This window comes from Anguilla anguilla, chromosome 2, assembly GCF_013347855.1.
Source record: "Anguilla anguilla isolate fAngAng1 chromosome 2, fAngAng1.pri, whole genome shotgun sequence".
Classification (NCBI taxonomy): Eukaryota; Metazoa; Chordata; class Actinopteri; order Anguilliformes; family Anguillidae; genus Anguilla; species Anguilla anguilla.
Genome location: NC_049202.1, coordinates 39,056,325 through 39,071,844, shown reverse-complemented (window position 1 = coordinate 39,071,844; position 15,520 = coordinate 39,056,325). Strand labels below are relative to the sequence as shown.

The following is a 15,520-nucleotide window of genomic DNA, read 5'->3' as shown; positions in this document are numbered from 1 at the left end:
AAGAGAGATAACAACAATAGACCACATATAAAGTCAAGGCTCTCATCCAGAATTCCCCATTGAGCAAATAAAATCATTTCCTGGATTAGAATTCAGAAAAGTTTATTCTGCTGACATATGATATGACTTTCTAACTAGAAACTGTCAGGAGTGGTCTGGTTCTTATTTTCGACTTGGCATTGTTTTGCAGAGAATGATTTGCTTTGTCTTTGCAGTCTAGACAAGTACAGCAAACACAGTATTGAAATCGTTTGATCTTGAGTCAAAATGAGAAATCAATTCACTCAAATAATTATCTTTTGGCTCACTAATTAAGCCAGCCTCAGCAGTGGTTCCTGCCCTAGCATTGGTCTAGAAGTTAGTTAATGTTGAAGCTGCTCTGGCCTGATGAAAAATCTTTGGATCTACTGAGGAGGGGGAGTGTGGCCAAGCATCACATCCAGCCAGACATGGGAATGGACACAACCCAAGGAGCGCAGCCACACTGCGCTCCCCACCTCCACAACTCTCACACAAATAAGGCTCTTCACTCTTTCAAAACAGGATCCTCTATAGTCGAAGGCTGACATCCCTTTATTTGTAATTATTTTCCATAACAGTCCTGTATTGACTAAAAAGGTCTATATCTAGTTATCTCCTATCTTTCTCCTCTTATCTTTTAATACGTGGGTAATTTCACTCTACTGTCTCTCGTATTCATATCCTGTGCCTATATTTTCCCCCTAGCTCAGGGAATCCACAGTGAGGTTAAGACAACATTCCCGAAAACAGAGGAGGTCAGGCAGTTACGAGAGTGCATGCGAAGATGGGAATATGTTCATTTCACAACACTCTCAGAAGCTTTTCTAAGTGCCATGGACACTTGATACGGGCCATTGCCGTCTAGAATAAGCAGGATTTCCCCGGTCAACCAGGGACTGAGGCGGATGAATTAACTTTCAATCCTCACAATTTGTGCCGGTAAATCATTATACCAGAACTGCCTGTCCCATGCTACCTTCTAATACACAGCCATTCCACACGGTAATCTCCTCTACCATGCAGAATGAGAGTATTAGTATGGAGACAATGCTGCTGTGAGTACTTTTGGTTCTCACCATGAAACAATACAAATCTACACAACAAAATTCCCCTTTCTCATGTAGCACAGCTCCGGAATCATCAAAACACATTAAAACATTAAACTACATTAAACAAAATTCAACAGGATATTTTACAATGAATCAACTTGATCTTAAAGCACCCAGCCCACAGACTGATACAGAAAGACCCCCTATTTAACTATGCTGGTAAGAGCAAATATTCCTTCAACATAAGGTATATACTTTTCTTAACAAAATACCTGTAACAACAAATGCAGGCATTGTGCAAAATGAGGTGTATGACAAGAGCTATTTTGTTCTCCAACATTTAATACTAGGGCTCACATATGTGCCCTAATGTGTTGTTTATTTGATCAAATATCAAACTGTGCAAACTAGTTCGATGGAGAAGCATTCAGACCCCACAAGATTGTGGTTCTGTGCAGGCTCAAGATGATGGGTAGCATTTTTGCTAGAGCAGAGCATGGAAGTCAGAAAAGCTGAACCTATGTGGATTGTCCTCATCTACAGAAAGTCATTCATTTCGGGGCCTTGTGGGGCATTTTTGATGGAGTAATCAGGTATACAAAACTATATGCCAGAGAGCCGTCATTGTCAGATCAAAAATATTTCTTAAATGTATAAAATGAATGAATTGTGAATGAATATTTATAATGAAGTATCCCTTTAAAAGTGAAAGGAATTTGATTGTACTACTTACGGCAACCAGATTTGAAGGCAGTATGTCATGGCATCATTATATTTCTTACATTTTATGATTAATGGGCTACCCATAGAAAATTGGAAGAGGATACTAATGCAAGTAATGTCAGCAAAGAGTTACTGTGCGTGTTGTTTCTCAATGGAAAATGTAGGCTATAATCTGAGCATGATTTAATTGGACAAAACCAATTTTTTTTCAATTAGTTGATAATATCAAGTTGCACAAGACAAACCTATCAGGCAAACTCCCCTGGTGGCATAGGATCATTTCTCCGTAGTACCTATTCATCAGAAGACTTAAAAGCCACAATGCTGAAGGGATGGGTTTTCAAACCTTCGACACAGGCCTTTTTCCTGTTATGCACTGAGAATACAAATGCCATAAATAAATACAATATTATATTTAATAAATATATATTTGTGTACCTAGGATAAGTACCTAGGATAACTGAGCACAGTTACCTAGCTCAGTTAATACAACACAAATAACTAAGTCAATGCAACCACATATTGTCACCAAAATGCAATTTAATGATAGCTTTCCAGAGGTAATATAAACACATTACCTTAAATATGAGGCTATGAAGTATATTTATTATTTATATTATTTATCAATATATATTCCAAAATGTCCACATAGTTCGCAGTATAATACATTTTCATAAGGGAATACATATGCGCATAAACTGAATATATATTGATATATACAATTTCATTGACACTATCCTCAAATAACATTTTAACTGTAAAATGCACTAACCTAAGCCACTTACAGTTTTCTTTTGTAAAAGTAATATTTTTAATAATTTAATATTTAATATTATTATTGTATTTATATTAATATATGTATTGAATAATTATATAATAATCAGGTGCAGTTGTCCTGAAAATAATGGTAGCAGTTATGCAAAGTCTAGTCTCTTCTAAAAGGGATTGAGAGATGCAATTGGCTGTGAGGGTAATTTTAGAGACATTGTCTTGGCAGACATTCAATAGGCAGCAGCCAATTCCATTATACAGTACACTAAGCAACGTCTTTGGCTGTGTCCAGAACTGCTTTTGGACATTCTCAGGTTTCCCATTCAACATCCAGTGAGGCCACTCTGGTAATGGGCTTGTTTCAAATCAAAAATAGCCCCACTGGCTCAGACAGACAACGATGCACTCACTATTCACCAGTTTAGAGAAGGAAAAGGGCGTCTCTGAGCTTTATATCCATTGGATTTAAAGGGTAATTACACCCTAGATCACTTTTTTTATTTAGCTGTAAACATGTCTGCATGCCGTTTATAATTAAATATTTTAATCCATGCCATTATTTCAACATTTCTAAAATAATATCATTTTGTAGAAAAAAATGGTAGAAAATGTCTTGGTGCTGCCCTCTAACGTTTGAAAAATTATTTCTGAATTCCATTCTGGCCCCGCCCCAATTATGATATTAGAGTACCTCTTTTGAGGTACTACTACGTCATCTAGATGTCAATCCAGCTATCCTGCTGTTATACAATGGAACACTGCTGGCACCTGATTGGCTAGATTGGTTTTGGCCCAAAGTTTTTCAAACCAAAGAAGCATGACAGCCTGTTCATAAACTTTCTCATATTCCAGCTAAACAGTACACTAAAATATGTTTCTGAAAACATTTGAGACAAAAAAAAAATCTTGATTCATACTTGATCTACAATGCCTAGTTTTGAGTTTCATGAGTCAGGCACAGCTACGCTATTCAAATTAATTTGCATATAGAGTACTTCATGCAAATGAAATGGACACACCTACTCCATCAACCGCAGGACACTTTTTTCTAAATTGTGTAGTGGGTGGAGCCAGGCTGTAACAGTGAGTGCGATTACCCTTTAACATTCCCGCTATAGAGCCCAAGTGGTTCTGGACATATTTTGTGCCCTTCCTTGTGGCTCTCAGGTTTCTGTAGTGATATTGACTACAATGACATTTTAGTTTCCTGTTCTCTTACTCTATGGATGTTCCAGTCAGTGCACAGTTTTTAATGAGTGTGAAATGGCCCGAGTCTTTTGGATGGCACAGCGACAGGAATGATGCAGGAGAGATTTCTATCGGCACCCTTTAATATGTGTGAATCACTTGAGTGCACAGGCTTCTGAAGTAAGAAACAGCCCACAGTCTAGCCATCTCTTGACTCTCAACCAAACTCATTCTAAAGGTAATGCATAAAGATTTGGGAATTCTTGCATTTAATTGTCCTGCATGACAGCTCAATTGCTACACAACCCCAGAGTGAATGCTATCATGAAGTGGCCTGTGCTATATCTGCAAGGGTTACATAAAGCATGTGCATGCATGTGCATGTGTCTTCATTCATATATGCACAAGATCAAAGTCAGCCAATTACCTTTGTAACTCCAACTGAGCTCTACCTCAGATTTCCACCATGTAGAAATCTGACCTATTAAATCACATATTTCCAAATAAATACAAATTACTGATTTGCGGGAGAGATTCTTCTAGAAAAACATTGCTTCACTCCCTAGTCTTGTACCTGTGGGAAGACGTACCAAGCACACTCCCTTACCAGAGGCTACGACTGAACTCAAAATAATGACTTAATTCATATAATTATTTGCTTATTGTGTAATTTTACAATTTCATGGAATTACTACATGCCCTTAGCATAGTGTTTCCTTTTTAATAGGATTATTGGTCTGCTAAAAAGTCATGTATAATTTAAAGCTCCAGTGGGGAACTTCTTTTATTGAGGAATAATCATGATTAATTGGTAGCAATAATAGAAACCTCTGCTATGAGATAAATCATACCATACACTGTGTTAATACCCCCAAATTATCTATTCTAAAACCGAGGATTCAGTCCAAGTCTTTGTTTACAAACTACGTTGTTTACATCGAGAACCAATCAAAGATATCCAATTAACAATAAGAGTGACCTTGCACATTCACACAACAGTACATATAGTTAGATGAGCTGAGAAAAAAAGGAGTTGTACCAATGGAAGATAAAACACCCAGTCCTGCATTGCTATCCATTCATGATCTATACCCACTAATCCTGGTCAGCGTCGCGGTGGGTGCCGGCACCTATCCCAGCATGCACTAGGCGAGAGGCAGGAATACACAATGGACAGGTCACCAATCATTCGAAGGGCGCTATCTAATGCCAAAAAGAAGAAAAGAAAATCAGATAGAGCTTGGTGTAAAACTAGAATACTGTAAGCATTGGAACACAATTCCAATGGTGGAGAGCTTCAGGAGTGGGTGGAGTTGAAGACTGAAGCCATGCTTACATTGTTTCTGTTGGACAAGTAGGTCTACATTTCAAAACTAATTTACCTGGACTTTTCTTGCCAGCCAATTGTACTTTCAATGAATTTAGCCAAAAAAGTAGCTAAGTTGCTATTATTGATGATGGTGCGTAATTTGGCGGTTAATTATTGGAAGAAGGTAATGTCTGCTAATGTTGACTGTGTAGTAGGTGAAGTTAAGTAGTTCACCTAGGCTAGGTAGGTAAGCTAACATTTCTTGCCAGATAAATTATGTTAGCTAGAATCGGCTAGAACCCGACTTGCCAACTGTAGCCAGCGAATGGCTAGTTCAGACTAATGTTAAACTCAGTGTGACCAGTCTCTCGTCCTAGACACAGCATGCTGCCTCTTGGAGCTGACATTTTTTAGTGTAGTTATGACAGTTATGTGTAATCCTATAATCCTGCTTACTGGGGACTTGTAGTTAGAACCGTTGAAGCACGTTCATGACGAGGTGTGAGGAGAAGCTCGGGTGGGTAGGGGGTGTGTCTCTTTCTCTGCGGGCAGTGCCAATGGGTGATGATTTTCAATGTTTTCACAACATTGCGCCCAAAGAAAAAATTGCCTACTGCAGCTTTAAGGACAGCTGACGTTTCATTATTTACCATTGAGTATTAATTGAAGTATACTTTAATTGAAATTTATTGAATTCAGTTATCCATATAAGGATAATATACAGTGCTATGAAATGGTATATTCCCCCTTTCTGATTTTCTCTATTATTGCATATTTGTCATATTTGAATGGTTTCAGACAAAATCTTTAGACACAATGCTATATTTGCAAATGCAAACCATGAAAAACAACCCCGGACCATTATTCCTCCGCCACCAAACTTTGTTGGCACAATGGATTCTGGCAGGTAGTGTTCTCCTGGCATTCTTGAAACCCATATTCATCTGTGAGACTGCCAGATAGTGATGTGTGATTAATCACTCCAGAGATCACATTTCCATTGATCAACAGTCCAACGGCGGTGTGCTGTACACCACTCCAGTCGAGGCTTGGCATTGCGCATGGTGATCTTAGGCCTGTGTGCGTCTGCTCGGCCATGGAAACCTATTTTATGAAGATCCTGATGAACAGTTCTTATGCTAACGTTGCTTCCAGAGGCAGTCTGGGACTCAGTAGTGAGTGTTGCAAGCAAAGACAGATGGTTTTTACACCCTACATGCTTCAACACTTGGCGGTCCCGTTCCGCTTCACGGCTGAGCTGTTGTTGCTCCTTGAGGTTTCCACTTCACAATAACAGCACTTATAGTTGACTGAGGCAACACAGGGCAGAAATGTGACAAATTGACTTGTTGTAAAGGTATCATCCTATAATAGTACCACGTCGATAGTCACTGAGCTCTTCAGTACAACCCATTCAACAGCTAATGTTTGTCTATGGAGATGACTGTATGCTTCATTCTATGCACCTGTCAGCAATGAGTGTGGCTTAAGTAGTTAGAAGGGCGTCCACATTCGATTGGCCTTGTACTATATATATGCTTGAAGCACAGCACAGAAACTGCCCTGGTAAAGATCATTAATGATTTGCTCATAGCTCCTGTCACAGGTACTTTCAGCATATTTGTTCTTTTAGAGCTAAGTACAGCGTTTGATAAGATCAGTCACTCACTGTTGGACTGTATGCAGCATTAACTCTCCATTTCTAGACACTGTCCTGGACTGGTTCAAGTCTTACTTAGCTGATAGACAGGTGCCTTCAAATCACCCCAGGCCCCTGCTACCCAGAACATACTCCAGGGCTCAGTGCTAGGACCACTGCTTTTTCTGATCTATATGCTACCTCTTGGTGAGATCAATCGAAGGCCTGGTTTCCATTGGTTCGCAGACGATACACAAATTTCTGTCAGCACTTCTGCTTTCCATCTCCTTCTTCAATCATGACACACTTGCCTCAGAGACTTAAAGCACTGAATGACCACCAACTTCCTTCAGTTAAATAGCAACAAACCAGAAATTCTACTCAGTGCATATAATTCCCAGCTATCCAAACTCAACCACATAACTGTAAATATTGGCAGTTTCTCTGTTCAAGCCTCAAAGGCAGTTTGTAACCTAGGTGTCATTCTCGGTCCTCGACTGTCTTTTCAACCTCATGTCAATAATCTGGAAATATTGCTTGCCATCGTCCTTCATTATCCACTTGCACTGCTGAATGCTTAATTCATGCTTTTGTTACCTCCCACCTTGACTTCTATAATTCTCCACGGCCTCTCTAATATCCTACTGACAAAACTTCAACGTGTCCAAAATTCTCCTGTGAGAATGCTAACATACACTAGATCCTGGCAACACATCACACGCAATTTAAAAAAAAACTACACTGGCTTCCCATGTATCAATAACAAAATTCTTTTGATCACCTACAAAGCTCTCAATGACCTGACCCTTCCCTATCTCACTCATATGCTAACTGTGTACCCTCCCCCTCGCACACTCCGTTCCTCTAATACTGGCACTCTACTCAGCATCCCAAAAACCCACCTCCATAATTTTGGTGACAGAGCTTTCTCTGTGGCTGCTCCCTCTCTGTGGAATGCTCTTCCAATGAACATCAAGGAAGCAGAAAACATTTTTAAAATTTCTACTCAAGACCCATCTCTTCAGCATAGCTTATCCTTAGATTCACCATAGTCTCAATTCACGCATTTGTTGTGTTTATACATTATACTTAATTTTGTACTTCTGTTCTGAATTACTGTCCAATGTATCTGTTTTGCCTGTATTCATTGTACTTACTTTTTAAAAAAAAACCATTTTAACTTGTTAAGCAACCTTGGGCTCTTGAAAGGCACTATTTAAATAACATGTTTTATTCATAACAACAACAATATTATTATTATTAGTATTATTATTATTGTTGTTGTTGTTGTTGTTGTTATTGTTGTTGTTGTTGTCTACAAAAGGCCTGAAGATTCTTTGGAGTAACACTGATATAGTTTCTGAGTTTGCATTACATAGCCTCTGGCTTTTCTTTACAGTATCCTTCAAGCACTATCTGAGCGCACTTATGTCCAATCAATGCAAAATATAGATTTAATCTTTTCTCATTATAGTCCTTCATATTTTGATATCATTTCTCCTCCTTGGCCAGCTTTCTGGTCGCCATATTCTCAGCAGTCACAGGATGTTATCCAGCACAAGAAGCATTCTACTGGCACATTGAATGCTTTCAGAACACTTTTTCAATGAGTTGGCCAGTCCATCCATCCTGTCCATCATAGTCTTTGATTCCATCCTAAGCACAGATACTCTTTCGTGGATTAAAAATTGAATACTGCTTTCAAGACATCATAGACATTCTGCGAATACGGCTAGCAATTATCTGTGACTGTCTAGTTTACTTGTTATGATATGAGGTGACGTGTGTATCATGGTATGTGTGTGTGTGTGTGTGTGTGTGTGTGTGTGTGTATATGTATTTATATATGCATATGAGTCCGCATGTGCATGTCGGTCTGTGTGTACAGGTGTGCCCATGTGTACACATAAATGGGTGTGCATGTCCATGTGAGTGAGAGAGTGAAAGTCAGAGACACCAACAGAGAAAAGCACAGGCAGTGGTTCAAACTCTTGATCGAATTCACAACGCCTACAGTGTTAGGGTGTTGTAATAAATAACACAAAGAATATAGGAGCGTGTACCTGTTTGACCAAAAGGCTACAAAGATCATTCATTCCATCAATGTTTTATAAGTGACAGTTGTATGAGAGACATAACATGAAAAATGGTGGAGGTTGTACTTTTATGCATCCAATAAAAAAACAAAGCCTTATACGGATGACAAAGACTGAAGTCAAAACAACAAGTGACTTGGCTGACCTGATCTGGTTCCAATCATAAACTTATGCATTAATTAGAGTCTTATGCTTAGAGTTTTATGCTTTGTCACACATTATTTTTTGACATCCACTAACCAAAAATTGGTAAACATGTCGATCTGATTGAATCTAACTCAGTTACAGTAGTATTCGGTACCATATTATACATGTGGCCATAAGGTAATGATCAAGCCATGAGAGTTAAGTACCTTTCAAAAAAAAAAAAAACCTTTATTTACTATTCCCAGGCTTTTGCAATGAATGCAGATGGACACTTTGGTGAGCAGAGCACTGGCTTTCTAATGGCTGTTCACAGTGTATTCTTTACATTCATATAGTGGAAGTAGCATAAGTGGCTTGTACTCACTGTCCCGGCATTGCGCACAGACTGTTTGGGTGGCTCCGCACTTCTCCACCACGCCCTCCCCAGGCTGGCACTGCCGACAGCACTCCCCGCTGGTTGTGTACTCCCCTGAGCCGCAGGGCTCCTTGGCCCCCAGAGCCCCCACCAGCTGCAAACAGAGAAAGAGGCATGAAAACCCGGCGGACCTTTTACACCAGCGAAGATGTGAGGCAGTCACAACACACCGGAGGGAAACGTTCACACTGGCAGACACACGGAGGCATGTGCGCACACAGAGCAATATGCGAGAATATGCTCAACCGTGGTAGCACAGGTGCCATTACGGACATAATAAGGAAGCAAACATGAGCAACTGAGTGACTGCCAAAGACGCATTGGACACAGACGTGTGCGACAGGACATGAAGGATGAGGGAGAAAATGCAGCCGCATCTCTCTCTTCTAGTCATTTCCGGCTCTCATGGGCGTACTACAGTGCTTCAGATATGGCGTAGCGGCCATAAGTGTGCTAACAGGGACCCTCCTCTGGCACTCAGCAGAGTATATGCTCTTAGGAGAGCATACTGATTGTTTGTCCTCCGCACACTCAGAGCAATCAATCTACTCTTCTTTGAACAGAGCTAGACGCTACACTATGACTTACAAGGAGACATTCCCGTCACCACGGCTCGAACACTGGGTCTGAAACAGTTTCATGTTATCATGTATTTTTAATCGATTTTTGCCATAATTGGTGTCTTCACAACTATTACTGGATAACTATTAATGTTTGATGTGCTTTACCATCTGATGAGATACCACTGGAAAACTGACTTTCTCTACCTATGCTTTTCATATCACCCAAGCTTTTGTGTGGTTTCTGATGACGTGTCACAGCACCCTGTCAACATACGCACGTGAAAGTTGCCCAATACACTGCGAGCAGGCAGCGCCATTCAGTGTAAAGCACTGCGAGGAGTGAAGGCTTGTGATTGATGGAAACAAGCTACGCTTCGCTTGACTCCACTCCCCGGAATGTGGCTCTGCAGAGGATGCCACTGAAGTATTGCCCCCCCAGGGTCTTTTGAGTCAGCAAGCAGGTGGAATTGGCAGCACCTCTACTCCATTGCCCGACCCCTAATTATCATACCCAGCATTCCCCTCACGTCGCCCCTGGTGCACATAACCTCCCCTTGAACATGCATTTCCTGGGTCGGTGGAGCTCCTCTGTGTTTACACATCCAAGGAATGTGTCAACAAGGACCAGGGGAACACTCAATGTTGTTGAACTGAGGATTAGGAAATTTTAGGCCGCTTCATGTCTTCACCACAATGGGATATATGAGGCTACCAGTACAGAGCTCACTTTCTTTGGTAAAAATTTAACAACCTTTGTGAATCAAGGTTTGGGAATATTATTAATCATATTAATAGTGGCACGAGCAGCTGTTTTGACTGATTAAAATGCATCTATCAAAAAGGTATATTTTTTCCAAGAACTAGACATACCACAGTTGAGCAATCACAAAAGGAAGTAGTCATTAGCGTAGCACTTACTTCCTAAATAATCATATGGCACTCAACAGACAAGGAAGAGAACAATAAACCCTAAGATACATGTAAATATATAAGAAGGGAGATCACAATATCCTCAAAGTCCTATGTACTGTACTTCTGCCTTCTTTCAGTTTAAGTGTTTTATTGGCATGCCATGAATATTTTAGAGATAAGTCATTCCGTTCAGGAAATGAATTTAAATTTATTAAATTTAAAAAAATCCTCTGTGAGTATTTTTCCATTTATGAACAGAATTGCAATTCATTTCCTGAATTGAATTGGAATTGATACCATCCCTGACATTCACTATTGCTACTACTGCTAAAATCTGAGCCAACAGGAAAACATTTAATAAATAATATTAAACATATAAATAAAGAAAAAAGGAAGAGGCTACAGCAATGCATTAACTATTTCTCCACCTCTGTTACTCTCTTGCTTAAATGCAAACATGCACATGTACAGTTATATTCTGTAATTATACTGAAAGCAAATAACATTGCAACAAAAATTAGGGCCTGCAATGTAAATTCTTTTAAAAATTCAAGTAGAACTCTAGAAAGACTTTCTTGTCACTTGAGTCATAAACATCACAATCTAAATTCAGTCGCATCTGTTTGTTTCTCTCACACATTCAGCAGCACAACCAATAATGTAAGTACACACACACACACACACACACATATACACACACACGTACACATATTCTCATGTATATACAAATCACATGAGATGCATCCTATTTGCAGAGCATCTTTGGGAGGGGGTCCAACTTGTTTTTCCCGCCAAGGTTTCTATCGATGTATGTTTCAGGTATGCCTCACGTGCGGATGTAAGTAACCGACAGCGCTTGAGATTTCATACAGACAAATTAGTATGAAAGTGAAGCCAAGTCTATTTTTACCCTTTAAGTCTATTTTTTAGCAGAACACCCTGCAGCAGAGTGAAGAATCCAACCAGATCACAAGACTGTTCAGAGAGCATGTGGCTTTACCTCTAGCCCCAAGCCCCTGCCCCAAAAAGATGCCATCTCAAATTATCACCAAGCAGATGAAACCCAGACATCATGAGTTAGTCTAGGAGTTAGCTTCACTCAGATACATTTGACTCCCTGCCCTTGACCTGTCAACACTGGTTAGGTCTTTGAAATATCTACCCCCTAAAACATTGTCCTTTTTACTGTGTCTAGCAGTGCGTCACAGGAGGGGTCCATCCTGCTAAATGCCCCTTTCACTCCCTGTGTGTATGCGCGTGCATTTGCAGGAGTGTGCTTGTGTGCTTGTCGACAGCTTGAAATAGAGGTTAAACTGATCATTGGTCTCAAATGACTATATTTTGCATGATTAACTGCATACCAAAATAATCTATTGTCAAATTATCCAAAAGCATTCTCTTCATTGTGTTTTGCAATGTAGCATTCTCTCTTTCTGCCACAGCAGAGAATACAGAAAAATGACATGATGGAGTTCAATTTAATAAAATCAATTGAATAATTTTAAATAATATAACTTTAAGTAAAGTCACTACATTAGCTGCATATCACAATAGAATCTGATACCACAGGATGTGCATCCAATAAATGTATCTTTAGGAAGTCAATATGACTTGAATTTGTGCATGAAGAACAGAGTACATTTATCTAGCGGCTCAAATAGTCTATAAAGATATGGTGCATAATTCTGTGATGCTAAGAAAAATAGCGCTTCACAAAATAAACTTGGGACAATCGGCTATGTACAATGAATTGCTTGGATAACCCAAATGAAAAGAAGTTGTGAATAAAAATGGATTTAAGATGTAAATGTTGGTCCTCCTTTGTTTTCAGGTATGCGTGCATGTGTTTCTTAGCCTCAGGTTCGGGGCTTTTTACAGACTCTAGAACTTAACAATCGGCATTAGAGCATTATCAAAAATCGAATTGTTCTATATGTGACTAATTGACTATTCCAATCTCTAGTCAACATCACGTTTGGACATTTTAGATGCATCCAAGTGTGTGACAGTGCTCGTAGTTGGCACTGGACATTTATCCCAGCTCGAAGTTAGGAACAGCTGTCTGAAGATGTAAACCATCTGTTTGGGGAAACTGACTGGGAGCAACATGGCTGTTGACTGATTGTACAACACTGGGGAAATGCAGTGCCGTTACAGCAGCAAAATGCGCTGCTCAACGATTAGTGATAATGGACTCATTACAGCTAGGATGACAAGACATCCTTTTTTTTTCTTTTTTCCTGTGCTCCTTTATCTCATCCTATTTTATTCAGAAAACAATGCATTAAGTTTTGCGCAACAAAACTTTCTACTACATAGGTGAGTCTGCAAATGATATAACCCCGTCCAATTCGGCGTCTCTGTGCATAATAATACAACGTTCCTGGCTAGCCTAAACTCCTTCAAAACAATTTAAGTGTGATCCAGAATTATGCTGAATGTGATTTAACGCCTGCGGTTAATTCAGCTTCAAATTGATATTCTTGGCATATCAAAGGTCTAATTCATGCCAACGCGCAACAAAAAACCCATTTTCGAGTTTATCTAGGACGGCGTTCTAAATACTAAACTTATTAGCTTCAACGAGAACAAATTAAGCCCGAGGCTGCATTCAGCTCAAGCGCAACCCATTCATGTCTTGCAAGTACAGAGCTCACTTCACCCCTTCTGTTAAAGCCATACATGTCATTTACGTCTGAGCTTGAAGTGGGTGTTTACAGCTCCTCTGAAACCATAGAATTCCGAGCAATAACACGCTTGTCTAATTTAACCTCCCAACTGTAAACAGTGCCTACGTCACAAAATCTAAACCCTACGAACACACCTTGGCTGATGACAATCGAGATGGAGAAAAAAGACAGACAGAGAGAGAGAAATAATGTAACGTTATAGTCGTGGCACAGATCCTGCCAAAGGATGTGTTGAGGCGCAGAACGTGCTGAGGTCTTATTCAAAAGTTTTATATGTACTACTCGTTTGTTATATCAAGGAACCTCCGAATATGTCTCACTCCGATCCGAGCTGAGAACTTATGACTCAACCAGTCAGTGGCGATCTGTCAAAACTTCAAAATCGCACCACTGAATGTACCTGATTCAGAGTGATAGCCACACGGTAATCCGGCTCTTATCATTTTACTACAAGAGGGGGGACTTTAGTTTCCTGTTGGTTTTCGTTTGGATCTTTAAACGTTTTGCAAAATCAGAAATCAACACCACTACAATGATTATTATTATTATTATTATTATTATTATTATTATTATTATTCATGTGGCAGTAACTGGCATTGTCCCACATGTTCTCAGTATAAGCACTATCTTGTAAAACCTGCTAAAGATTACTTTGCAAGCTCTCGTAGAAAGAAACTGTAAACGTGTGAATTCCTTGAATAACATCGAACGCGATGAGATTGTTTTCTCTCCATGTGTCCGTGGCCAACAAACACATTATGGCTAACAGGGTCCAACAAGGGTAACTCAAAAGATAATCGACACTATAGAGTCTATTGTAAAACAAAGTTATCATTCATTGAGCTGCCAAAATAATATTTACACGCAAAAGAAAACGGCGAAATAATATTTTATACTCACCGCTCCGAGTAGTACAATTAACGCCAAGGTACCCATATCCTGCGTCCCTGACACTTTGGTTCTTTTTATGTTTTAAAAAAATCAGTTGAAGAAAAATAAAAATTCGAAAGCGGAATATAATTCATATATTAGTGAAAATAGTTGATGTGCGCATTTATTAAATCCAGGGTTCAAAATATATATCAGTTAGTTTTCTTTTTATCCTCGTGCGTTTTTTCTTCCCTCCCTGAGTTGTCCTGATGTGTCACAGAATCTTCAGCATCAAGAACGTAGTCCACGCACTTCGGTGGCAGACTTTGGGACTTCTCTGCAACGGCAGGTTGTTTCTTTTCGTGTGTTTGTGCGTTGATGTATTGCTCAGAGTGCACAGTGCACAGTAAAGATACGCGTGGCACGACTGAGTTTAGGCTTGTTCGAATCCGTCTCATTTAACAGCCAGACTGCTCTCACGCGTGAACGAGTCACTCCCCTTTATATCGCGTCCCCGTCACCACAAACCGACTGGTCTCTCTCTCTCTTTCTCTCTCTCTCTCTCTCTCTCTCTCTCTGTCTCTCTCTCTCTCATACACACACACACACCAACCTCACTAACGAACATCGTTTATCAGTTTCCTTTTTAAATGTCTTTAAATATCTCTAATAATGGCTAAGATGTGGAACCTGTACAACTAAGGAATTACAGGTTTGTTGTTTTGAAGGTCATTGATACAGAAATGGTGTATCAATTGTACCTTTTCCAGGGGGTTTTTAGCAAATGGAAAAATTGCTAAACTCAATGTGCATTACGAAGTTTTCGCACCTGTAACAAATAGCTTCCATAGGTGTTACTGAAATTTGTACTGAACTTTACTACAGTAAAGTTCTCATCTGGGTGGTCCTCGGATGCCTGCTCCCATCCACAGTTGTCATATATTATCTACCACAAGAGGGCGGTTTAAGTGTGTTATTGACCTGTACGACACTTTCCTTACTGTGCTTGCACTGTCAGTCTGTTCGAGTAGATTTCTCAGTTGATTCCCTCATGGAACTTAGTAAATCGGGCTGATAATTTTCCTGCAGTAAGGTGAATTTCTGCCTCATTTACACCAAAATTCACA

General features: G+C 39.7%; 1 protein-coding gene across 2 annotated transcripts in view; it reads right to left on the bottom strand.

Annotated features, from left to right (window-relative positions):
- The window catches only part of LOC118221930 (tumor necrosis factor receptor superfamily member 16-like), a 42,991-nt gene extending 28,076 nt beyond the window's left edge, over positions 1 to 14,915 (bottom strand). The window contains exons 1-2 of one of the 2 annotated variants that reach the window (XM_035407378.1): positions 14,424 to 14,915; positions 9,308 to 9,452 (exon numbers count right to left, since the gene is read on the bottom strand). In XM_035407378.1, the coding sequence (XP_035263269.1) occupies positions 9,308 to 9,452; positions 14,424 to 14,459 (181 nt within the window). In that variant the 5' untranslated portion in view covers positions 14,460 to 14,915. The remainder of the gene's footprint in view (positions 1 to 9,307; positions 9,453 to 14,423) is intronic. The other variant, XM_035407377.1, reaches the window with a different exon arrangement.
- Positions 14,916 to 15,520: the final 605 nt, after the last annotated feature.